General features: G+C 38.5%; 1 protein-coding gene across 2 annotated transcripts in view; it reads right to left on the reverse strand.

Annotated features, from left to right (window-relative positions):
- Window positions 1-204: 204 nt before the first annotated feature.
- Window positions 205-26,307, reverse strand: part of WNT5B (Wnt family member 5B) — a 157,392-nt gene continuing 131,289 nt past the window's right edge. For both annotated transcript variants that reach the window (XM_074194997.1, XM_074194996.1), the window contains 4 exons: window positions 13,181-13,317; window positions 11,222-11,469; window positions 6,714-7,006; window positions 205-2,215 (listed from right to left, as the gene is read on the reverse strand). In XM_074194997.1, the coding sequence (XP_074051098.1) occupies window positions 1,757-2,215; window positions 6,714-7,006; window positions 11,222-11,469; window positions 13,181-13,317 (1,137 nt within the window). In that variant the 3' untranslated portion in view covers window positions 205-1,756. The remainder of the gene's footprint in view (window positions 2,216-6,713; window positions 7,007-11,221; window positions 11,470-13,180; window positions 13,318-26,307) is intronic.

Raw genomic sequence — 26,307 nt, forward strand, 5'->3', positions numbered from 1 at the left:
TTTGATCTATGGCCAGAGCCTATACTCCAACTACTTCCAGCCATCTTACAAGTGTTGTTAGCTAAGTGGTCAAAGAAAAATTGGATATTATACAAAGTATACATATTATCATTATATAGGAAAAGGAGCTCATTGCAAATACACACCTCATGACTGACATGCATCATAAAATTTCTCTTTCTTACACACATATGCTTGAAAAAGTGGAAATTTGTAATCAGCCCCCAAATCAATTTCTTGTTCTGAATCCCCATAATCCCAATACTTCCTAACAAGATTTTTCAGAAGCACTTATATCCCAGAGACTTATTTGATCTTTTATACCCTAGAATGTGCCTTCTAAGGCAATCCTTAATTCAATCTCAAACTCCATTTCCCTCTCTTAGCTAGCACCATTCTCTCCATCTCCATATCTATCCAGGGAAATTCCTTTTGTCCTAATCTCTCATCTTTGACCCCCTAAACCCATTATCCTTTTTATTCTAACTCCAAGATCCAAATTTTAGGGTAGCATTTCCCCTTCCTTAAAAGAACATGCAGAGAGACCCTAATTTCATTTGTGCTTTGCCGATAACTCATTAAACAAATAGCAAATAATTTGCACAGTGAAGCCCAAAAGGAAAGTTCACTTAGTAAAATTTCATCTTTGTCAGTTACTCTCAGATTTACAGAAGAAGATTCAGAGCAATCACCATTTCACACTCAATACCTTTTTCTACTTACTAGATATCAATCTTTATAGCTGGATTTTAAGATACACAATGAGAGTCAGTAGTGTTCCTTAAAGGTGAAGAGAAATCTCAGTGAATGGTATTTAAGCCCCAAAAGAAATTGTACATCTGGGACAAAGACAAGGATTAAGGTCAGACAGCCAATCCTGGTTTATCTATGCATCATGTTTGGTTCAGGATGATGGGGGAGACAGCAGCAGCAGCAGCAGCATCACCAGTTTCTGCTTCCCATTAGGAAGCACAATGAAGTTCAATTAGTTCAGTTGTGTTGTGCCCGATTTTTTGTAGTTAGGTGCAGTTCCTGACAGGTCAGATTAAATGGCCCTTTCCCCCTCTGGGAAAAGGGATTTTGTAGGGAGATCAGAAACTTGAAAGATGAGTCTAGAATGGGCTGTATATAAATTCTTAGGTGCTAGAGCCCAGGCAGTCCTGGGGGAAAAAGATGACACTTCATTTCTCAACCTTGAACCTCTGGGTGTGCATATGCACATTCACAGAGGGAAATGAGAAAGAACAAGGCTTCTCACAGATACAATTTACATTCTGAACAAAACCCTTAAAACTTAAAAAAACCCTCCAACCATTTCACACAGTGCCTTTGGCTCTGTAGTAGGGGTAATAGAATAATCACAAGTTCTCCAAACTACTAGAGAGAGAAAATCCTCTTTTCCATCAATTTACTCCTTCTATCCATCTCTTTTTTTTTGAGACTATGGTAGTATTTAGGTCCTAACTCCATATCCTGAGAATACCAGTCAAAGGGGCCAAAAAAGGCCTCACCACTCCTAATGTTTGGAACCTCCACAAAGCAGAAAAGCAGCCAAGTACAATCCTCTGAGAGATTCTGAAGCAGTACCTCTTAAATAAGCATTTCCTTTCAATTTTCTTCTTTTAATTATTTATCATTCATCTATTTATAGAAATATAAAATATATTTATATAGATTTATATAATAAAAACTTTTGGGGGGGCAGTGGGGCAGGAATAGAAGAAATGGGAGGGGATAGACAGCCAGAAGAGTCTGATTATTTACAAACATACTGGTCAACGATTTCTGTGCATTTCTTGCACTTTACATAGCAGCACCAGTGAAATTTGCAGTGGCATCTCTCCACTTGGACACTCTTGAATTGGTCATAGCCCCGACCACAACACATCAGCTCACAGCCATCCGTGCCCTCTGAAGTCTTGTTGCAGAGCCGGCCTTGAGTGCCCAATGAGCCAGTGGTGTCGTTGCGAAAGCAGTAGTCCGGGCTGGGGTCTACATAGACCAAGTCCTCAGGGGTGGGCTGGTTGAAGCGGCTGTTCACTAGCTCTAGTTTGCCTTTCCGAGTGATACGCATGGCGGCCGCACTGTCATACTTCTCCTTCAGTTGGTCTCCGACCTTTCGGAACTCAGCCAACTGTAACCAGCAGGTCTTGAGGCTACAGGATCCTGAGACGCCATGGCATTTACAGGCCACATCTGCCATCTTGTATACAGCCTGCATGTAAAGGAAAAGAAGAAAGTCAAAGAGGAGGACCTGCCTAAGACCTCATGAATATGGTACTGAATAGTCCTAGGGAGAAATTTTCTTTATGTGAGATTTTTTTTCCTAATTCTTTGATTAGTAAATTAAAACATTTAATAATGTCTTTATAGTCCCTGAGGTTTTTCACCTATAAGCTAAGTATCTAGAAGGGATGGTGGGAGTGGTATAAAATTAAGTTTCAGAAACAAAATTACAGTTCAATTAACCATATTAGAAAAGTTAGACAGTTTTCTTTTCCTCTGATCATCACATGATTAGAGTTTCTAAGATTTATCAATAGTGAATCACTTCAAGGTATATCCCTCCCTTCAAAAAAGGTATCTTTTTTAAAGGTAGCAGGGAACCTAAGAAGGGAAGGAGGGCTATATATTTTTTAATTTCAAGAAAGTAGTGAAGTTTATAGGCTCAACCCATCAGGCTACATATGGAGAGAAGCCTTTCTGATTCCAAGGCACTTTCAACTGTGCTAGTCACTGGGAAGATGAACACAAAAAATGAAGTAATCCTTACTAGCAAGTCCCTAAATTTGATGTGGAAATTTTCCCTGGAACTCTGGGGTAGGAATAAAACGAGTCAACAGAGTATGTGGCCCGCCTCACCTCTCTTTGAGGTCAGACTCATAGATCCTGAGTCTACTTGAGCCTACAGTTGTAGGTGGACCACCTCTTCTTGTGAGAGGTGAACCTCTTGTGGGAGGTGGACCTCTTGGACCTCTTCCTCCAACTCTGACATGGTTTTTCCAATGGATATTAAGAGCATAATTTATATAAAAGAAAGTTGCTGAATCAAAACAATTTGGAAGTTTAGATGAACACCTGGATCATCCTGACCAAAATTTAAAGGTTGGTGTGCTGCTTTAAAAAGACTTTCAGGGCAGCTAGGTGGCACAGTGAATAGAGCACAGCCTTGGAGTCAGGAGTACCTGGGTTCAAATCCGACCTCAGACACTTAATAATTACCTAGCCGTGTGCAGCAAGCCACTTAGCCCCATTGTCTTGAAAAATCTAAAAAAAAAAAAAAAAGACTTTCAATGAAAAAATCACTGAAGTGTTGAATGGAACCACTTTGACAGGACAATAGATCCTAATGTGCATGCACATGTTGAAAAATAAAACACTCTGTAATCAAGTCAGAGCTCCAGTCTCAGGGAATTTTACTTAAGACTTCTTCTCAGGGTGGCTAGGTGGCATAGTGGATAAAGCACCGGCCCTGGAGTCAGGAGTACCTGGGTTCAAATCCGTACACTTAATAAATCAGACACTTAATAATTACCTAGCTGTGTTGCCTTGGGCAAGCCACTTAACCCTGTTTGCCTTACAAAAAAACCTAAAAAAAAAAAAGACTTCTCATGTCTTTGTCCTGTTACATGGAAAAATCCCAGCAGGTGTTAGGAAATCATTTAAGCATCATCATTAACTAATATTTCAATTGTCAAAGACTTCTTAACTCCATCTGGTGGAATATTATTCTACACTTTTGGAAACTGATGATCTTAAAAGTCCAGATGGCCTACTTAGGGTCACCCAGAAAGACTTTTAGTGATGGATATCCCTTCACTTTTAGAAAATTTCAGAACCAGTCTCTGGACATAAAAAGGGTTAGGGTATGGAAGATTGGGTAGAAACTCCTCAGACTCCTATTCAAGTTTAAAGACAAGAGGCTTAGTCCTGAAAGTTCCAGGCAAAAGGCATAAAGGAACTGACACCCCTTACAAAAAGGCACTTCAAAGCTTGGGCCCATAATTACTCCTTCTGCAACAAATCCCTTGTGTCTGGGTCCACAATCCTGAAATTCCATTGGAAATGGTCCTTAGTGCACAGGGATGGGGTCTATCTGGAGAGACTGGAAGGGAAGGAAGTATTAAGGGCCAAGAACTCTGTGTACATTATCTCTAAGTACTGCGGGGAGAAGGGATAGGCAGAGACAGGATAACTATCTCTAAAGAGAATAGAGAGAGTAGTGGTTCTTTTCCCTTTTTTGGTCTCAGGACCCTTTTACATTCTTAAAAATTATTGGGGATTCCCCCAAAGAGCTTTTGTTTTTGTGGGTTTTTATTTGTCAATATTTACCATATAGAAATTAAAATATCTTGCTGTTGTTATGAAAATAGATTTTTTACTTTGGAAACCTTCAAGAGTGCCTGGAACACACTTGGAGAAATCATTGGCTTAAAGAGAGAAGAATAAAGAGAGATAGAAAGGAAAGGAAAGACTAGTCTTTATTAAGAGTAGCAAGCAGGCTTCTCCTGGAGAACAGAAGAAAAACAGCAAAGGTCCAAGCCCCTCAGATCTTTAGCTTTTTAAAGTAACTATCAGCAAAAGTAAGAAAGAGGGTCAATTCAAATAAATTAATTGGATAAGGATTAAGCATACTACAGTGACTGGAACTAGGGATAAAGAAAAAAACAACCAAGTAATCTCTGCCCTCACAATATTCATATTATAGGTAGTATGATATCAAGGGAAAGGTGCTGGAATTTGCATTTAGGATTCAAATCTCTCTGCCATTTTCTTCTTGTGTGATCATAGGAAAAGTTATCTCTAATTTCAGTTTCCTCATTCTTCTACAGCTCTATATTTGTTTTTAATACAAACATATATATACATACAATAAATATTCCTAAGTATAAAATTTGAAGAGACAGAAATGACTAAATGTCTTTAGGCTACTCATTGGGGGAACCATTCTCTGAGGAGCAGGAGATGATAGGTGGGTCAATATTCTACTTCTCACTCACCACTAAATCTAAAGCAGAATCTCTTCTATTATCTTATGGTGGACTTGAAATTTTCAAGTATCTCAAAGTCTAGAAAGTGTTTTTTAATTCTTATTTGACAAAGCAATTTTTAATAATCTTATCAGTCTTGCTAGGAATGAATAAGAGGAAGTTACCTCTAAAAGTGAATACCAAAGTAGCCCTTAGATTTACCCACCATAAAGAAGCCACACATTTGATCTACTACAAAATCAAGTTTTAAAAGCAGCAAACTAATAATTTTAAATTCCTCCTTCTCAAACAAACAGTACAAGGAGATAGGAGACGAGTACCTCACACATAATAAATGCTTTTTGAATTGAAGGCCTTTGGCCTCAGAGAGTGATTAAAGACTAAGGCCAGTTCAGCCAAGAGGGGATAAATAGGAGGAAGGAACAGGAGTACTAAAAATGGAATGGACAGGACTAGGGAAGAGATAAAGAACCCAGGAAGAGATTTGGAGGGGTCAAGGGAGAAGGAAGGTGTGCTAGGAGAGAAATAAGGCAGAAGGAAGGAAAGGCCCTGCTGAGATAACAACCTGATGTAAACAAATAAACAATTTAGGGCAATAAAATGAGGAGCCAGCAGTGGATAGGTCAAGACTATATCTGAAATAGCAGTTGTTTCTAATGCATTGCTAGGGGGACAAAAATCTCACAGACTTTGAAAGCTTAAGAAGATCTTAGAAGATCTGTGATTCCAAGAGAGGAGGCACTGTCCCATTAGCTAAGAGCCAAGTCAGGAAGCAGAAATAGCTTTCTAAGTCTTGAATTCCTTCCTGGGTCACATTAGTCCCCAAGTGCTCTTAGCTTAAGAATTTATCCCCTTAACTATTCTCTTCCTAATACTCAGTCTTGCACATATGAAGATTCTGATATCTCAAATTCTGGAGCCAAATGATCAGTCTAATACAGGTGAACTCCTGGGAGGATATGAGTTAAAAAAATATCCTTTGGGTTGGAGATCATTTTTAGGCAGAGTTAGAGTCAGCTGTAGTCTCATTGATCTAGTTTATAATAAAGGATAATCAAGGACAAGGCTAAAATCTAACAATTTCTTATATCATTACAAACTGGTCCTTTATTATCTGAGCCAGAACAAAATCAAACCAGTCTCTGGTTATTTAATGTGAGAAAAGGCATTGGGAAAACTGAATTTTATTCCATAGTATACTGTTAGACCTGGTATACTTACTTAATTTGTAAAAATATAGTTGAATTTTGTTATGCCCAAGGAAATACTTGAACATTTTGAATTACATAAAAACTATTAGGAGTGTTTATTCATTCTAGAAATGAATTTACAATAGGATTCCTTTAAAATGTCAAGATTCCCTTGGTGAATTATAAAATATGAATTGGTTTATCAAAAAATCGATTTTAGGAATTCATTTCATAATGCTAGGCATAACTATATTTCTATCAGTGAGTTAACGTTGAACTTCCAAATTTATTCCTTCCCAGGAAACTTCACCTCATTAATTCAGCTTTAGTTTTACTACAAGGACCTAGCTAGCTAGCTAGAGAGCCAGAGCCCTGTTCCTTTAATGTACACCCTTGGGTGTCTTATAGCTCAAAGAGCTTTCTCAAAGATAAAGAATCTGTCATCAAGTCCAAGGGGTCAGTTCATTTCAGTCACATTTCTCCTGGAATATATTTTTACCTATATATATTACCATCTCTGTGGGACTCTTACCCTGCGACCAGCCTCATTGTTCTGCAGATTCATTAGTACACGGCCCTGCTCCTCTGAGCCCTTGGCAAAGTTTTTTTCTCGCTCCCGGGCATCCACAAACTCCTTGGCGAAGCGGTAGCCATACTCCACATTGTCCCCACAGCCACCCCAGAGCCAGTCCCGGGGCAAATCCTTGGGCCGGGCAGTCCTGCTACAGCCACAGGTGGAAAGCTCCCCTTCCCTACAGGCTTTGCTGATGGCATTGACCACACCAGCTGCACTCACAGCATATGTAAAAGCAGTCTCCCGACTCCCTAAAAGAGAGAAGAGAAATGATGAATGAGGCTGAATCTCTCCATTAGACAGTGAGCCTGGAACTACAGAACATAGCTCTTCCTTTCCCTCCCCTTCCACCATAAGAATTCTAAGATAAATTGGATAGAACAAATTCATAAACTTCAAATGAAAATTGTACTTCAAAAGAAGCTCTCAGGACCAGGACTAGGTAGAGTGATCCCAGTTATCCCAGTGATTTAAACAAGATCCATCAGATGAGACTAGTTTGCAGTGCTATTATGATGAGTAGGACTGGGTCTTATAAATATACTAATTCTTGCATTTCAGTGTATGAAGAGTTTTCAAGTGATTGAATAGCATTGAACTATTGAAATATTGATTGGCTAGTTGGTTAGTTGTTGTCCTTTGTTCTTGAAGAGGACCAAAATGACATCACTATGTTAGAGTCTTGCTGTGTGTCCAACTGTGGCTGATCAGCCCAATATAAACTTGGAAAGTTCTACCACAAGTCTGGTACAAAGAGTCCATGTGAACAGCTGAGGAGGATTCTCTAAACTCATACATCTCACATTTCCTTTGAGCTACTTCACAGCACCCTCTCTGAAGAAAGTGCGCTATATTGGGCAGTCCTGTGCCTGTGTCTATGATGAGAGGAGTAAGTGGAGTCAAGAAACACTATTGACAGGTCATTTTTTAACAACAGGAACAATGCTCCACTAATAAATTCTGCTTTACACCACCACATAGACATATTTTCCTCACTTCTACAACTCAACAGGATGGTAATAGTCAAAGTAGGAACAATGATAATTTGGCTCTCTTCATAGAGTAAGACTACCCAGAGGCAAGCAGCCTGATGCAGGGAACAACTGTAAAGGTCTCTAAATCAACTGTAATTCAAGGTGCGACCTACATTCTCTAAATGTCAGTGTCTTGGGCAAAGTTCTGGTTTCTCTGTTAACCTCCAAGCACAAGTTAGATTCATCCTAAACTAGAGCATTTTTGGACCACACCCAGAATGGCTGTACTATCCACCACCTCCTTAGTAAGCCCCAGTGAATAACAAGACTACTCCCCATGATCATTTCCCAGAACAATGAGTCATTTTAAAACTTCATAAATCAGGTGGAATTCTTAAGCCAGCACTCTTACGGTTCATAAGGGGCTAGGATTTACATATAAACCCCACTGCTTTATTCCAAATCTTTTAGGTACAATTACCTGATAAAAGATAGAAGAGAAGTTCTATGGTCAATAAGAAGACATCCTAAATTTCCAATTTTTCCTTGCTCCTATTTCTTGGTTATCCGAAAAGCAAGGAGGACTTAGTAAAGTTTGACACCAAACCATTCTAGGTTATTTAATTTCCCTGAGAGGCAAGGGTCAGGTTTTGATCACTCCTGGGATGGGAGAGGATCAAGAAAAACCCAGATGATTTTAGGAAGCAGCTCTTGGGATTCAACTACAGGGATTTTTCCCTCTGAGTCAGCAATGAGACTCCACCCTACTAGGGAACTTGTTGCATCAAAGTAGAGTATAGGAGATGAGATCGAGAAGATGGCAACTAGGGCCCCTGAGAGAGTTTGAGAAATTTAGAAGAACAAGTAAGGAAGTTATAGTCCCATTCTGAATAGTTCCTAAGAGTTTCCCTAAGAGTCAGTAATGGGTATATATACAATACATCAGTTTTTATAAAATACATTCAAATCTTCCCTTACAAATGAACAATTGTAATTATATTGAAAAAGTTCTCATTGTATAAATGGATTCATTTCGGTGTTGAAGAGTTTTCTGGTGAATATATGATACTGTTACTTCCCTCAAGGATTTGAGGGTTATATAATAAAGGATTTGAGAACCAGTAACTAACCACTTTGAAAGCAACCTTTTTTAAAAAAAAAATTCAGTCAATTCTCTTTGCCCTATGGATGAAAGCCAGAATGACAAGCAGCCATTGAGCCAGGGTTTGCCCTTTACTCAACAGTAACTGTATAACATTGTCTTTATGAGTTACCTTCACATTGCCCAGAATTGGAGTATTCCCAAATTACCATGGGGGGTTGCTCCACACTGGGGAAGAAGTCAGGGGGTCACTCCCTATTGTTCTACTGCCACCTAATGGCCATATTTTTCAGCAACTGGAAGAGGAAAGTGAGAAGACCGTTGAATTGGAGTAAATAGTCTTAGGATAATATTAATACAATATTAGATGTAATAGGCTCTACAGAGATTGTCTAGATCAAACTCTCATTTTAAAGATGAGGGGAAAAAAGGTTCAGTGCCAAGATAGGAGCCCTAAGTTTCCTATCCATGTTTTTCTACTATACCTACCACTATAAAAGAAAGGTATGATAATTTTTCCAAGGAGCTAAGTCTTATGACAGTTTTATAAGTAAAGGTAAAAAAGGGGTGACATATATAAGCCAATAATAGTTAACATTCACATAGTACTTTAAGCTTGAGTAGTTTATATATATATTTATTATCTTAATTTATCTTTATAACTGTAAAGTAGGTATTTATAGGTATTATTATCACCATTTTATAGATGAGGAAACAAGCACAGAGAGTTTATGTGACTTGCTCATAGTAGCATAGTCAGAGGACTAATTTGAACATGGGTCTCTTTACACATTCAAATTCAGTAATGTTTCCATATGCCACAATAGAGAAATATAAGGTCATCAGTCATCTTTGTATTCCATTTTGGAGAGGAGACCGGGTGGGGTTTTTAAAAAAATAGAACCCCTATATTATCCTCAACACTCACAAAAATTATTCTTTATTGGAAAACTGACTCAATTCCCACTTCACCCAGCCAACAAAACTACACAACTCCTCCAACTAAATGAAGTCCTGTAAAGAGTGCTATGCATTCAAGATAGGGGAATTGACCAAATGGATTAAAGAAGAACTGAGAAATAGTAAACTATTTCACATACTCTATATGGACATAAATAAAAACTTCTTTACACTCATTTATTAATTTTAACCTGGTGCAGAAGGAAGCAGGAAAGGTACACAGATGGAAATGGTTTTTTTTTCAACCCCTATTTGCTTAGTTTGGGATGTGAGGAGAGAGTGGGCAGAGGAGGAAGACCAGCACAAGAGAGGAAGGACAACTGAATCCCCTTCCCAGGGGTCTAACCCTCTAACCTTCCTAAGTCAGTAGAATCAAATCACTAAAACCCAGAAGCCCCATGATATGCTAATGATCATTCCTAGGGATAAGCTACTGCTGCTGACACAGTTATTGGTGTGGGAAACTGCCTGGGGTAAAGCCAGCAAAGGCTAATATTTTAACACCCTCTCTTTATGGTCCTAAGGACAGGACCCTGTAGAATAGCACCCGGATTTCTCAATTTCTTGCCAGGTGGAGAATTGCATTTCAAAAGGAATCAACACAATTAAACCCCATATAACACCTCTATCCAAGCAATAGGACAGCTGATGCATCTTTGACCAGAAATCCAAGAAAGAGCTAGAGGAAGGGAAGATGTTGTCTTTTCAATCTGTCTCAGATCTCCCTCTTCCATCCTCTTTGCTTCCAGAACCCCCCCCCCCCCAAAAAAAAAAACTATGGCCAACCAATCTAGGACACATCATAATTGTTATTAATTATGATAACCAATAAATCACAGCTTCTCCTTTCTTCAAACCAGTCTATGAGCTGGACAAGAATGCTACATTTATTCAGAATTCAAAAAGAGGCATCAGGGAGAGAGAACACTGAAGGCAGTAAATGAATTTCCTAATCCACCAGAACTCAATTTCTTCAGTTATTCTGAACCTTTCCCTCAGATCTGTGACATAGGGCTAGAACGAAATCAAAAGTTAATATACACATATATGGTCTTTATAGCATTCACTAACTTTTAAAACTAACTCTCTTCTACACATTATTAATAGATAAAGTGAAGCACTGGATTTGAGTCAGAAGACATGGTGTTCTAGTCTTAGTTCTTCCACTAGGTAGTTGTGTAATCTTGGATAAGATGCTTCTTCTCTTAAGGTTCAATTTCCTTATCTATAAAATAGGAGGATTGAATGATCCCTAAAGTCTCTTCTAATTCTCCTTCTTTTCTATTTCTTTCAAACCTAAATGGGGTATCTCCAATAAGCATTTGAGTTCTCTTTGTGCCAGTCTTTAATGAGATGAGCCATATATGCTTGAGATATGTTTGGATATTCAGACCATGCTTGTACAGTTATTTGGGCATCTCATTCCTTACCTATCTGCATGACCCTCCCAAAGACAGAAGTGTTGTCCACAGTGCTGCAGTTCCAACGTCTTTGCCGAAACTGATACTGACACTCCTTGATACCCATCTTGGCTCCTTCCCCAATGTATGCCATATGCTCCTGGTAGAGCTGACATAGCTTCCTCTGGCCAGGGGAAAGCCCAGGCAGTTGACTACATACAGGCTGGGCTCCAATGATGAACATTTCAGGTCTTTGTACTGGGTTCATAGCCAAAGACCTACAAGAAAAAGGACAAAAAAAAAGATTTTTCTAACTATAAATTTTCTAGAAAATACGTATTTCCAAAAAATATAATTATCTTCCTGTAAATCTGAGTTTTTACTTCACCCCTTCCAACCCTTGATTCCTCATTCTCAGATCTCATAGAATAAGATCTCTAAACTTCTGCCTTTTCTATCAGATGTAATTTCAAGGCTGTAAGGAAAGGCAGTGAATCTGCTATCTGAGTAAAAAATGGGAAATTCATAGATGAGATATGGCAGCATAAGAGTCCCATGCTATAGCCCTTTTGATCTTCCAGTGACAATGAATTAAAAAGTATAATAGTCTGCCTCTCTTTGTCTCTAATATTTAGTCCCTATATGAATTAACTCTAAGGAAGAAAGATAACTTGGGTTGGGGGGAGGGTTGTTGATTCAAGAGAAAAAGAAAAAGTCCCTAAAGTTCACTTAGTGGAAGAGGATCTGAAAAGGTTCAAGAATGTAGGCTAAGGGGGGTGGCTAGGTAGTGCAGTGGATAGAGCACTGGCCCTGGAGTCAGGAGTACCTGAGTTCAAATCTGGCCTCAGACACTTAACAATTACCTAGCTGTGTGGCCTTGGGCAAGTCACTTTAACCCCACTGCCTTGCATAAACCTAAAAAAAAAAAGAATGTAGGCTAAGGGGATTACCTTGGATAAGAGGAGATGTTTTCTGAAAAAATAGACCCAAGTCAAGGGGGATAGGAGTAGAACTAAGTAGATAGTGTCACTGGAAATATTTAATACTGACACTTTAAAAAAGAGAATAAGAGTTCTGTTCTCCCTGGAACAAGAACGAAAGAGAATCTTCTTTTCCTTTAGAGCTAGAGTTGATTTTAAGTCATATTTTTCTAGACTTGACTTTATCATATCATTCTACCACAAAAAATATCTCAAGTGATGGACATTTCTATGAACTGATGCAGAGTGAAGTAAGCAGAATCAGAAGAACAATTTACACAATGATTAAAATAATGATATAAGGGTAAACATCTTTTGAAAGACTACCTCAGGATTTTAACCAAAGTAGTGATCAATTATGACTTCAAAATGATGATATACCTCCCTCCTCTTGGTTGAGAGGAGATAGACTAGAGGTGCAGAAGATGATCTTTATCCTCAAATGTAACTATATAAATTTATTTTTCTTGACTATATATATTTATATGCAAATATATGTATACACACATAATTATATAGTTGTTATAAGAGAGAATTCCTATTGCTGGGTAAAAGGTGAGTAATTGTATGATGATAAAACATTTTTAAAATGCACATAAGAAAAAAGAAGTACAGAAGGGATATAAGTGATGATGATGATGATGATGGTAACTAACATTTATTTAGTGCTAATTATGTACCAGAAATAGTACTAAATTCTTTATAAGTATTACCTCATTTGGTACTCACAACCATCCTGGGAATTTTGTGCTTTTATTATCTCAATTTGACAGATGAAGAAACTGAGGCAAATAAGAAATTGACTTGCCCATGATCACTTGGCGAATAAGGGTCAGAGGTATATTTCAACTCAGATTTTCCTGGCTCTGGACCAAGGGCTCTGAACACTATAGCTAGTTATTACTACCTTGTTAAATTTCACACATTTTTTTTACATGACACATAAGTTTACAATTTCTCATTCAATCTTCTTTTCTGAAATATGGACTTCTATTGTCACTTCACTTACCACCAAGAGTTAGCTTCTGCAAGAGAGGAGAGCAGAGCAGTGGAGAATAACAGCAGCATCCCAGGCATCCTGGGGGTCACCCCACTCCAATGCCTTGGGAAAACACTTGGGACTGACAATTTCCAAGGAAGAACCTCCTAAAGAAAATAGGAAAGTTTAAATGAATCTAGCTGAGTTGAAGGCAACACCAGAAAGATGAGAGGAAAATACTAGATTACTTGCTGTCCAGGGGGAGCAGGGAAGGAAGAGAGGGAGAGCAAAAATGTGGAACTCAAAACCTCACAAAAAAATGAAATACCGAAAACTATTTCTGTAGTTGTAAAAATATATATTTAAAAATTATGAGAGGGTAAAGAGAAGTAGAGAAAGGAACAAAAAGAAAGGAAAAGATGAAGAAGGAGGAGGACGAGGAAAGGAGAGTCTCTAACAGGAGAACACCAAACCTGGAGTCAAGTTCTATTGCCCCCAAAGAAAATCAGGACTTTTGGTCTCTCTCTTTTTTTGGAAGCCCACCATAGAAAGGATCTACTACCCCAACTCTTTCCTCTGTTTAGCTCAGGAATCTTGATTGAAGTCTTTGTCCCTCATATTGTGGACAGAAGTGAAGAAGCAACCTAATATTTGATTGTAGAGGGAATGATGGTTGGTTGAAAAGAGAACCAGGAAAAGGAAAATATGACTGTGGCAGGGCTAACAGATGTTTCTATGCAGTACTCTCCCCAAAGAAATTGAGAGAGATCTCTGTCATTCTCATTCATACCTCTAATTTCAGACTGGAGATAGCCCTAACAAGTCCACTCAAGGAAGAAGGAGGCAGGAAGATTCAAATAACCTCTCCTTCAAAACTGAACTCCCCCCACCCCCTTCACCACACAAATATTTTTGAATCTTAAAATGCAGAAGAAAAGTTGGGGTCCTTTTAACAAATTTCTTTGAAAGAGTAGGACTAACACTTTGTATGCCCTGGGATATGTGGAAAAGTATGTGCATGCATTTTTTCATATACACCATTAGTTAGAAATCTTAGTGCAGCTATAAACTAAAGTTTTAAAAATGAAGCTTTAGTTGCACTAAAACTTCTAGGACAACTTGTATATATACACACAAGCACATGCACATGCACATGCAAGCATGCACATATGTGAACACATGTACACATGAATGGACATAGAATAGCCACCTTGTTACATATCCACATGCATGCCAATTGCAATGCCTATACATAGGTATGTGCATATACATAGCACTGTGTCTTCTCTATTTTCCTTACTCTGCTCTCTGGGGCCTCTGTGGAGCATCTCTGAAGAATGGGATCCCAACAATTTCAAATTTTATTCTGTAACCATAATTCCCTTGCCCCAGGAGACAACACAGCCTGTCTTATGAGCAGTTTTGAAGTTTCTTCATGAGAGGCATGCACACCTTGTCTCCCTCTAGATCTTCCCCCGGAAACCAAAACCCTTTGCTCTGAACCCTCAAAGAGAGACTCAAGAATGTACCAGAACCTCATGTCCTATATCATTAGAGCAAGTTTCACAAATATTCCTCCTCCCTTCTCCCCTCCCCCATTGCCTTCCTCTAGGCCATGACTCCACATCCCCAAATGAACAGCTTTATTCCCAGGACCCCTTCACACCTTCAGTTTTACACCCCCCCCCCCCAATCCCTCTCACCATTCGGTTCCAGCTGCTCTGGGTCTCTGCCTTCCGGGAGAGGGCAGCAGGTGCTTTGGGTCAGAAGTCTCTGAGGTGAGGCAGCTTTTGAGTCCCAGGGCCACGGGAGAGGAAGATGACCCTAAGCTGGCCACTGGGAAGCTGGGACACAGCCTCTTCCCCACCCCCTCTTGTGATTTCTTCTTCAGTCTCAGAAGAGGTTTGGGACTTTGGGAGAGGGGGAAGTAGAAAGCCAACAGGCAGGTGTGTGGGACCAGCAGGAAGCACATCAAAGGAGAAACTTGCTTCTTCTCTTTGTCATGCAGAACTATCTCTGAAATGGTCTGGCCACTATACTAGCAAACTAACAGCTTCCCATTCCCTACTTTCCCATCTCTCCTCCTCCAAAGGATGTCTCCCCCCAATAAATCATCCCCTATCCCTCAGGGCAGGAGGTCTGTGAAAGCACCAAATGGAACCACTAGAGATGGACCAGAGATAGGGCTGGCACCAGGAGCTAATGGCTTTATGGAGGGGAGGGGACCAAGTCCAGCTCAGGAGGACAAGAGAAAAGCTTCAAAGGATTTCCTTGTCCAAACATCCTTGACTCCACCTACTAATACACTATGGAGACTAAGAAGCCTACCTAAATGTGCTTCCATTCTCTTATGTCTTCCTCCATTTTTGTATCAATAAAATATCTCTGCTATGAAGATACCCACCTCTGCTCAATTCATAACATACCCTCTCTCATTCTGCCTCTTCAACTCTCTTTTTGTTGATTTTTCTTTATATTTTTTTTAATGTTTTTGCAAGATGGGGTTAAGTGGCTTGCCCAAGGCCACACAGCTAGGTAATTATTAAGTGTCTAAGGCCAGATTTGAATTCAGGTACTACTGACTCCAGGGCCAGTGCTCTATCCACTGTGCTACCTAGCTGCCCCTCTCTTTTTATTGAAAGAGTAAAACTCTTGCTCAAATCTTCTTTCTTTTCATGGAATCTTCAATTCTTTATACTTTCTCCTTTAATTCTGTCACATACCTTCTTTCACCAAAGTTTGGCAAAGCCTTCTTGCCCAAGTGTGGCCCAGCTTCAACCGAAGCTACAGATACCACATACTTTAACTATTACAAAACAAACTGAAAAGACTTGAAATGTGTCTTCTGGCTTTGATGCTGAGACAAAAGCATTCCCAGTCAGTCCTAGCCTTATAAACACAACTGAGCAATAATGAACTATGGAATAGTTTCTACCCACTAAGTCTTTAAGCTATCCCATTAGAAGGAACAAACAGAAAAAGCCACTTCTTCTGCATTTGTGCATGGCTCCTTTCTCATTTCTCCAGGTGTACTTTACCTGAAGCTAAATCCTCTTTTCTATTTCTCTTCCACCTGGTAGGCAGATATGGCAAATCTGGAAGTAACTCAAAACTCAGATCAGTAAATACATCACACTCTTTCACTTCCACCTTTGGCTGGAGTTGAGAAAGGGATAAGTGAAGGAATGTGATAAGATATTTGCAGTAGACTTGACTCTGTAAACTCTTTCTCCTGTTTTTGGTAGAAATCTTAGTATGTATTGAAAAATTCATGACAAACTAAATGATTGGTAAGAAGGAACACTAGTCAATTTTACAACTAGATTCAAGTGTGACATTTTCCTCAATAAATGAGCAAAATATAGGAAGAGACACTGATCCATTGCCACCAGAGTAGTTACAAATTTCTTACTTTATTTCATAGTTTTCCAAAATTGCCTACTGTATATGAACAAATAATCAACTTTTTTTTAAAAGATAAAAAGTGGATTGAAAGTTCTCACCCAGTGCATTCTAGTACTTCCTAGCCAGAACTGAATAGGTTGTATGTCTGCTCTTATTGTCTTGCCTTCATCAATAATGATTTTCCTCTTTCACCCATGCTCCCAAGGGTCTGTGATGTACAATCACCTAACCCCTGAAAAACTGAGTATCTGTATGTGTAGACATTAATACAGAAGAATGATAAGAACAAGGGTAATGTCACCTCTTGATTTTGTTTAGAGATTAGGAAGAGAAACTTGACTATACTATCAACAGTCTCCTTTCCTTTTCCTACCTTTAGTTTTTTTTTGCCTTCTCTCTCAAACCTGTACCCCAACAATGAAAGATAGGAATGGCATCCTAAGCAGGTCAGCTGAATTATAACCTTTGTACTGTATTGAAAGTACAGAATGAATTTTCAATCAGATCCAAATTCAAATCCTGCCCCTGTCCATTAGTATCTGTATGGGCTTGGGTGAGTCAAGCTCTTTGGGCCTCAGTTTCCTCAGCAATAAAATAAGGGAGTGTAATTAACTGACTATGAACTACTGATTATCTGAACAATTGAAAAAAATTGTTACAAGTATTTTAAATTCTCAACTTTAGGGTTCTCTTTCTTTTTGTAACTGGAAAAAGAAACAACTTCCACTTAACAAGTACTTTAATTTATGCCCTTGAAGGAACTATTCCTATTATCCCTTGAGCTTCTTGGGAAAAGTCTATACAACTCAGAATCTTGGGAAGAAGTGTCTTTTTGAAGAACTCAAAGCAGGATTCAGAAAGAAGCTTTTTCCTCTCAGGAAAGGTTGATTGACTTAGGACAGTGACTTGATTTTAGGGGAAAAGATGGGATTTTTAAAAATAGCATACTTCAAATCATTAGCAATGGTCTTAAAAAAAAGCTCAATGGACATTTAGGACTCAATTTCTGAGAAATCTGTAGCCTCAGACAGACTTGAAGTTTGAAATAGACCTGAATCAAAAAGAAAATGCTATCAGTTGCCTCATCTCTCCTCACTTCCTTCCTCCAAGAAAGGCACAATCACAATTAGAAACTAACCTAGAAATAACAATGATTCCAGATGACAGTATTAGAGGGTTTTCATTGTTTATGTTCCCATCAGAGGGGATTCATTTAATCCGTAATTTAAGTATAAATTTGCATTTTTGACTAGACAAGATAAAAATGTAAGAAGTAGTTAGAATGCAAATTATTTAACCTAGAAGTTCTAACTATGACAGTTAAATTATGCAAGGGCTGCCTAATAATTTGCATACCAGAAGGGGCAGGGTGAAGGGAAGATAGAAAATAAAATCCTCAACCACAGAATTTACCATAGTATGATTAGGGAGTCTTATTTTTATTTTTAGACTTTAAAACACACTTAATATGTATTAGAAAAACATTTATCTTTTGCTCCTTTTTCTAAAAAGTATTTTTGATTATGTCCTAGATTTCTGCAACTTCTGCCCCATCCCCAACCTTAATTACCATTTGTCTAGAAACTAAAGGTCTTTTAAGACTCAGTCTATCTTGCAGACAGTTGAATTTCCAAAATTACTATTTTTACCTGGGTGCTGAAAATCTCTTAAGTTCTTCATTGCTTAACAAATGCAAACTCCAAGCATCCAACTTCATCTCTTAGAAGGTCTCTGTTCCAACCTGACCTGTACCCTTGAAAAGTCATGCTTTTCCCTGGTGTTATTTTTATGTTAAACTACCTATCTGGTATACCATTCCTTATTTTGTCCAGAAACATAAATCCTAAACTTCTTTCAAGACCCATCCCAAGGTTTATTTCTTTTTATAATTTCTTTCCTCATCATTTATGATAGGATCAATATCTATTAGGTTTCTCCTCACTTCACCACACTGCCTTTTAGGTAAGGCCATTTCTTTCCTTTAAAGGCAAAGAAACTGTCTCTAAGACTTTTTTTTAATTCATGTGGCAAAAGGTCATAGCTCTTGCACTATGATCCATTTCTTAGTGGCCTCAAGGCTGCGGTTAACATCTTGGTCATCTAAGGACATTAAAAATGATCAACCATGGGGTTAGAGCCCTTTCAGACTTGGATCTGCATCACTGCGTTTGCTGCCCAGAACAGTTTCTTTCTATATAGAGATGAGGGAGGTCATTTATAATCACAACTAGGTGTCATAAACCTTGCTGAGTATCCTTTCTTATGGGGCAGAAGGTAATGCAATGGATAGAACAGATCCAATTAGAAAGACCTGAGATCAGTCTACCCTTACCCATCTACTAGCTGTATGAGCCTGAGCAAGTTACTTAACTCCTTTTGTCTTAGTTTCTTAATCTGTAAAATAGTGATAATAATAGTACCTCATGTTGTGAGACTCAAATGAGATATTTGCAAATTGCTTAGCATAGTTTCTAACTAGTAAATGTTACATAAATGTTAGCTAATATTAATATTATATTCTATATCATAGCACAATATAGCATATTATATTTATTATATTATTATTATGGCAACTAGATGGCATAGTGGACAGAGTGCCAGGCCTAGAGTGATTGACAGGGAAGATAAAGAAAGTTCCAAGTCTAATCTTTCTTGTTTATTGCTAACCATCATGAAAAAACTGAATTGTCAACAATGAAAGTTGCACCCCTCCTACTAGAGAAATAATAGACTTAAAATCTAGAATGAAGGAAGGCCAATGTTTTGGATCTGTTTTTCTGCACTCTGAATTTTATTGTAAAATAAATTGTTTAAACTGTTCAGTGGGGAGCGGGGAAAAGTGTACAGTGCTGGCATCTAATAGGCACTTAATCTGTTTATTGATTGTTGACTGATTTAAATAAAATAATAAAAAAGAAAAGAAACACATAGGGAAAATGTGTTTAAAAAGTAAGCAGCAAATAAACTGTCATAAATGTTCAGTAACTACAGATAGACTTCTCAATTTTTAAAGACTGTACTATGAAATCAAAGGGGCAACTGCTGAAAGAAGGAGTGCTGATTGGGGTAAAGACCAACAGACCTCAGGCAGGAACTGAGAGGACATGAGTAGGAAGTATGTTATGCTGCAATCCTACATATCCCGCTGAAATCTAGGCTATAGAACACAAAACAGAGTGGAAATGATAATGAGATTTAGGAGCCATTGGAAATGTAATTCAATTTAATTCAATAAACATTTATTAAGCTACTACTATGTGCCAGACACTGGGATTACAAATAAGAAAAATAAAGATTGTCCCTGCCTTCAAGGAGTTTACAATCTATTGTTCGATTTCCTCCACAGAAAAAGCAGAGGGTAAGTAAACACCCTGCTCCTCTCCATCCCTTGCCAGGCAATTTGAATGGGAGGGTGGAGCAAAGGAGGCCAAAAAGTTTTAGTCCTTTTCCTAAACATTCACTTTCATTTCTAAGTCTTTAATTGTGATAAAAACCATTGACCAATAAACATTCAAACTGTTTATTGTATTTCAGTTAATGTTTAGACAAGATAAGAGAGAAAAGGAAATAGTTTTTTTTTTTTCAGGGCGGGGGAGAGGAAAATAATGGAGGAATTAATGTTAGATTTTTCACAAACCCTTTCAAAACTCTCCAAAATTTGTATACCCTGGAATTCCTTCCCTTTTGGGATGAAGAAAGCAACAATCTAAAATCAACACTTTATGGGGAAATAAAATGTATATACAATTCAAGGAGATTGAATCAGGGTTTTCTCCTGTGTTTTAAACAAAACAAAACAAAATACCTTCTGAAAGGGGAGGTAGGATGTGAGGAAACAATACATATGTGGTGGTCCAACAGAGAAGACCTCAATTGCACATGTGATTAGTCAAACAACACCACCATAGCAACCCAGTGAGACTACAAGTGCTCACAACACCCCACCCCACCCCACCCCCTCCCGGGACTCTCAATCTCTCTCTCTCTCTCTCTCTCTCTCTCTCTCTCTCTCTCTCACACACACACACACACACACACATATACACTTTGATACTTCAATGGTGCTGTGATCTCCTCAATATGGGTACTCCTTTCAATAATTGCAAAGTGCAATCCATCCATATTCTCTCATCTTGTATGTATAAAAAGGTTGGGGGTGGGGGAAGGGGGACAGAGTGAGTATTTGTTTCTGTCCATGTCAGCTCACAAAGCCTTGGGTACAGTTTGTCTGTCTTCCTAGGTAAATAAAATTATTTACCTAGGAATTGCCTAAGTAAAGATGTGGTAGGGAGGGAAGACTCTCACATCCGAAAGAAAGAAAACTGGAAAATCAGTTAGGGGAAGTTCTATCCTACTGAAGTCAAATCTGGTATAAAAGATGGTTTTTAATGGTATGATAGGAGGGGTCTTGAAGAGATGGGCTTGTGAACTTGGGTATTATGAAAACTTAAGTTATATTGCATCTCTAAAGTGCTGGTACCAAGTGGCTATATTTGATATATTTCCCAAGATATTTTCACATATTTTCATACTTTTTCCCAATCACAAAGAATAAAATAAATGAATACTCAACCTGCCCCTATGGAATTGGAATTTATCCCTGCTTCCTGCTATGCTGGAGTTGGCTAAATTAATAAAGATGACACATTATTTACTTTAGAAAGTAGATGTTTTCCCCAAAAAAGTTGTTTATAAATTTTTATAAATAATGCCATATTTTAATTGTAGGAGAGCTTGACATATTAAAAAGGAACCTCAAAATGAATTCTTTTCCATATGAATGATTATTCTTTTATTTTTTTGTCTTGTAAACTCAAATGTTCATATAATGACTTTTTAAAAAACAAATCATTTATATTTGTTCTAATAGTTTTATGTTTATTAAGCTCCTTCCACTTTTCTCCTGGCTTTCCAATATAAACCTCGGATATTGAGTCCAAATGTCAAGATATTTCCTATGTTTATTCTTTTTTTTGTTTTTTTTTTAGGTTTTTGCAAGGTGAATGGAGTTAAGTAGCTTGCCCAAGGCCACACAGCTAGGTAATTATTAAGTGTCTGAGACCAGATTTGAACCCAGGTACTCCTGACTCCAGGGCCAGTGCTTTATCCACTACGCCACCTAGCCACCTAGCCACCCTCCTATGTTTATTCTAATCTCCTTTCTGTCCTGAACCTCTTAGTGAAAATTCTAGCTTTCTGCTTCAAAAACTCAGAAACTTTTAATTTATTTCTTTTCACTTTTTAAAACATATGAAGCAACAAAAAGGAAAGTGAAAGTGTGTAGACAGTGGAGTGTTATGATCAGTGGAATTATCAGTTTGAGGACTGTATAAACCGAAAGGCCCTTCAAGGAAGTGAACCTAACCCAATTCAGTTACCACCAACAGCTAAGCAGGCAAAATCTCCCTACTCCCATAACACTCCTACAGCCCCCCCCCCCCCCCCCCCCAACCATCACCTCCTGGCTGCTCTAGGTACTCCTCAGCAGCATCTCTGAGTTCAGTGAGAAACTTCTTACCTCACTTTCATTTTTCAATGACGAAGAGTAAATAACAACACAGATGATCAGGCACAGTTGGTAGGATTATATTTTCATTGATCTTGAACCCACCCTTCTTTTTTTCTTTGGATGTGGATGGCATTGTCCATAACCAGTCTCCCAGGGTTATCGTTGATCTCTCAACTGCTGAGAGGAGGTACATCCATCAAAGTTGATCAACTCACAATGTTGTTTATGCTCCCCTCATTCAGCATCAGTTCATATAATTCTTTTCATGCTTCTCTAAAGCCCAAACATTCATGTAAGTCCACCATTCTTTCAAACTTCTCTGTTTCCATTGAGGATACCACCATCCTTCCAATCTCCTAAATTCTCAATCTCTTTGTTATCCCTGACTCCTCACACAATCAAGCAACCAGTCATCAGGTATTCATTGTTTCCTGTGGGCCAGTACATGAACAAAAAATTAAAAGGCCCCTGCTTGCAGTGAGCTTACATTTTAAGGAGGGAAATAAAAGCATGTAAAATTTTGTATAGCAGGGGCCAGCAAGGTGGCGCAGTGGATAGAGCACTGACCCTGGAGTCAGGAGGACCCAAGTTCAAAGCCAGGCTCAGATACTTAATAATTGCCTAGCTATGTGGCCTCCAGAAAGTCACTTAACCCCATTGTCTTAAAATAAATAAAATTTAAAAAAATTCATGTATAGCATAAACATACACAAACACATATAGATATATACACACAGACAAAGGAATTACCTACTAGGTATTATGGGAGGGAATGCACTAGCAGTGGAGGGATCAGTAAAGGTTTCAGACAGAAGCTGGTGTCTGAGCTGCATCTTAAAGGAAGAAAGATACTCTGTGAGGTAGAGGGAAAGAGAGAGTATTTTTTCTCAATTCTAGTCCTTCTTGAACACTCTGAAGCACTTGACTTTGTTGCTTATCACCCCAACCCTGAAACCTACTTTCTCCTCTCTGGTTTCTGTTGACAGTAATTCTTAAAAACATGTAAAATTATATATAGCAGGGAGCAGCTAGACGGCACAGTGGATAGAGCACTGGCCCTGCCTGCTCACTGTCCCTCGCCCCACACATCCAATCAGTTGCCAGATCTTGTCATTTCTTCCACATCTCTCCGTCTATTCTTTTTTCTCTACCCAAGGAATCATCTCTCAATTATTACCTCTCATTCCATTGAAATCACCTTATTATTGTTCCCCCTCCCCATTCAAGTCTCTTGTTCTGCAATCCATTCTCCATCCCACTACCAAAGTACATTTTCTATAGCACACAATTTAATCATGTCACTTCCCATTCAAAAAACTCCAGTCTCTAGGATTCTTTTCTAAAGTTCTATTTTTGTATAAGCTATATAAGTATTAGTACAGTATTTAAATAATTATACATGGGAAGGTATATGCTCAAACTTTTTTTACTGACGGGCTATAATCAAAAAAGTTTAAAGACCACTGTGTTTAGAGAATTGGTTATAGATGGTAAACAATAAAAGTACTGAAGGAAGAAAGTTGGAAAGGATGTCTTTCAGTCACAATACCCATTGCTTCCTAAACAAAGGGCATTTGAAGATGAGATGATCATTTCTTCCCTATCTTAATTAACCCTCATTAATAACAATATTTAGATAAAAGAACTTCAATTTTCAATCACCCCATACTTTTTGGCATATACAACTATCTCTTACAGCTGCCCTAGCAGGGGGTAAAAGACATAGCTGTCAAACTCAGGTCTAGGTAGATGAAGGAAATTTTTGATTCATTATGTGGATTCTTAAGTTTCTGCCAGGCCTTCCTCCACATGGCTTTCATCCTAACTCTGAATTGCTCATGTGGTTTCCTGTTCTCCTTCAGGTCTTATCTGCTTTGCTGCATCATAAGAACCTTGTAGAAAATAGGGATTAGTATAACCAATAAGAGTAGCAATTAGTGCTATTGAGTGGAAAAAACACTTATTACCTATGGGAAGAATTCATCATGGTCAGTTCTAATGATAACAAATTCTCTTCTGATTTAATAATCAAGCAGGGTAGAAGATATATTTTTTTAGTTTTTTGCAAGGCAATGAGGTTAAGTGGCTTGCCCAAGGCCACATAGCTAGGTAATTATTAAGTGTCTGGGGTTGGATTTGAACTCAGGTACTCCTGACTCCAGGGCCATTGTGTCACCTAGCCACCCCCAGAAAATACTTTTTAATGGAATTTGTGGCAGCTTCTCATTCACCAGAATATTGAAGTAGTCCACTAAACTAAACCAGATATGCACAGAGAGATGAGAAGTAATCCAGATTCCAGGTGACTCTCTTCAGCAAATTGCCTCATTTAATGGTCCTTCACAATAAAATTGTGAAAACTATACATTAAACAAAAATATTTTTTATTAAGTATGACAGATGTTAGAGAAAGATGAAGCCTATTTAGTGAAAAGATTCACTGCTTGACTGAAGTCACTAAAGAATCAGGCATAAAGAATGCAAATTTTATTTTTCTACTCTATTACCTTGGGGTGAGCAAATTAATACAATTTTGGACTTAGTTATGATCTACTGTAAGCTCCATGGGGTGGAACTGACTACACTTGACCTAAACTTTGTCTTATTAATCCATTTATTCACATATAGTAGGAAGCTTAATAAATGCTGAGTGAATGAATGAAAGTATTAAATTGGGAAGGGATGGAACCATTGAGACCAACAAATGGTTTCAATCCCAGTATTGTTTTAGTTCTGACTCATGGCTCTAGGCTACACTTCTATCTTTTTTTTTTTAACTTTCCAAACAACTTTATTTTTTAATATTTATTTATTCTCATTTTGTACAAATAATGTTTTTTATACATTAATAAAATGTTCTTGTTTAAGAGTAAACAAAATACCACCTTCCCCCCAAAAATATAGACTCACTTGAGCGATAAAGTAAAGGGGAGAGAAAAAAATTAAAATTAAAATTAAAAAAATAATAGTAATAATTGTAGGTATGGCCAGGTGGTGCAGTGGACGGAGCCCCAGACCTGGAGCCAGGAGCACCCAAGCCCATATCCAGCCCCGTACACCCAACAATCACCCAGCTGTGTGACATGAAAGCCACCCCAACTCCACTGCCCTGCAAAAACCAAAAAAAAAAAAAAAAAAGACCTAAATAAAATAAAATACTAATAATAGTAGGGGCGGCTAAATCCATCCTCAAACATCCAACAATCACCCTGCTATGTGGCCCCAGGCAGGCCACCCAGCCCCATTTGCCCTGCACCCCCTCTCCAAATAATAATAATAAAAAATGTGCTTCAGTCTGTATTCCAACACCACCAACTCTGTCACGGGTGGATCACATTCTTTATGAAAAATCTGTCACAAAAGTTACTTCCATATTTTTCCACCGTTGCCATTGCTGATTGCAGCTCCCTCCTTTCGTATTTCTCCACTACCATGTACTATATTTTCTCTCTCCTTTCACTCTGACTCTGCTGTAGGGTAGCTGAGTGGCCCAGCAGACAGATCTCTGACCCTGGCCCCATACCACCCCTTAGGCCCAGCATCCACCTGGCCCTATGGTCCCGGACAGGCCATCCATTCCCAGCCCCTTGCAAGAAGTAAAAAAGAAAATGTGTTATATCTGACTACTCTCCCACCCTGGTCCATCCTCTCCCTCTTCATTCACATCCCCACCCCTTCCCCCTGTCCTCCCTCCTCTCCTTCTTACTCCAGATGTCTCTACCCCATTGAGTATATATGCTGTTTCCTCTCCTAGCCACCTCTGATGAGAGTGAAGATTCCCTCATTCCCCCTTGCCTTCTCCCCTTCCATATCATTGCAATAGCTCATTGGAATAAAGAAAAATCTTATTATATGAAATATCTTGGCCTATTCCCCCTCTCCCTTTTCTTTCTCCCATTTCATTTCACTTTTTTTCTGTTGACTCCATTTTTACACCATATTTTATCTTCAAATTCAGCTTTCTCCTGTGATTCATCTATGAAATCTCCTTCTACCTGCTCTGTTAATTGAGAAGGTTCACATGAGTATTATCAGTGTCATTCTTCTATACAGGAATACATGCAGTTCATCATCATTAAGTCCCTCATATTTTCCCCCTTCTCCTCCAATCTCTATGCTTCACCTGAGTCCTGTATTTGAAGATCAAACCTTCTGTTCAGCTCCGGCCATTCCAACAGGAACATTTGAAATTCCCCTGGTTCATTGAAAGTCTATCTTTTGCCCTGGAAGAGGACATTCAGTT

Source organism: Macrotis lagotis, chromosome 7, assembly GCF_037893015.1.
Source record: "Macrotis lagotis isolate mMagLag1 chromosome 7, bilby.v1.9.chrom.fasta, whole genome shotgun sequence".
Lineage (NCBI taxonomy): Eukaryota > Metazoa > Chordata > Mammalia > Peramelemorphia > Peramelidae > Macrotis > Macrotis lagotis.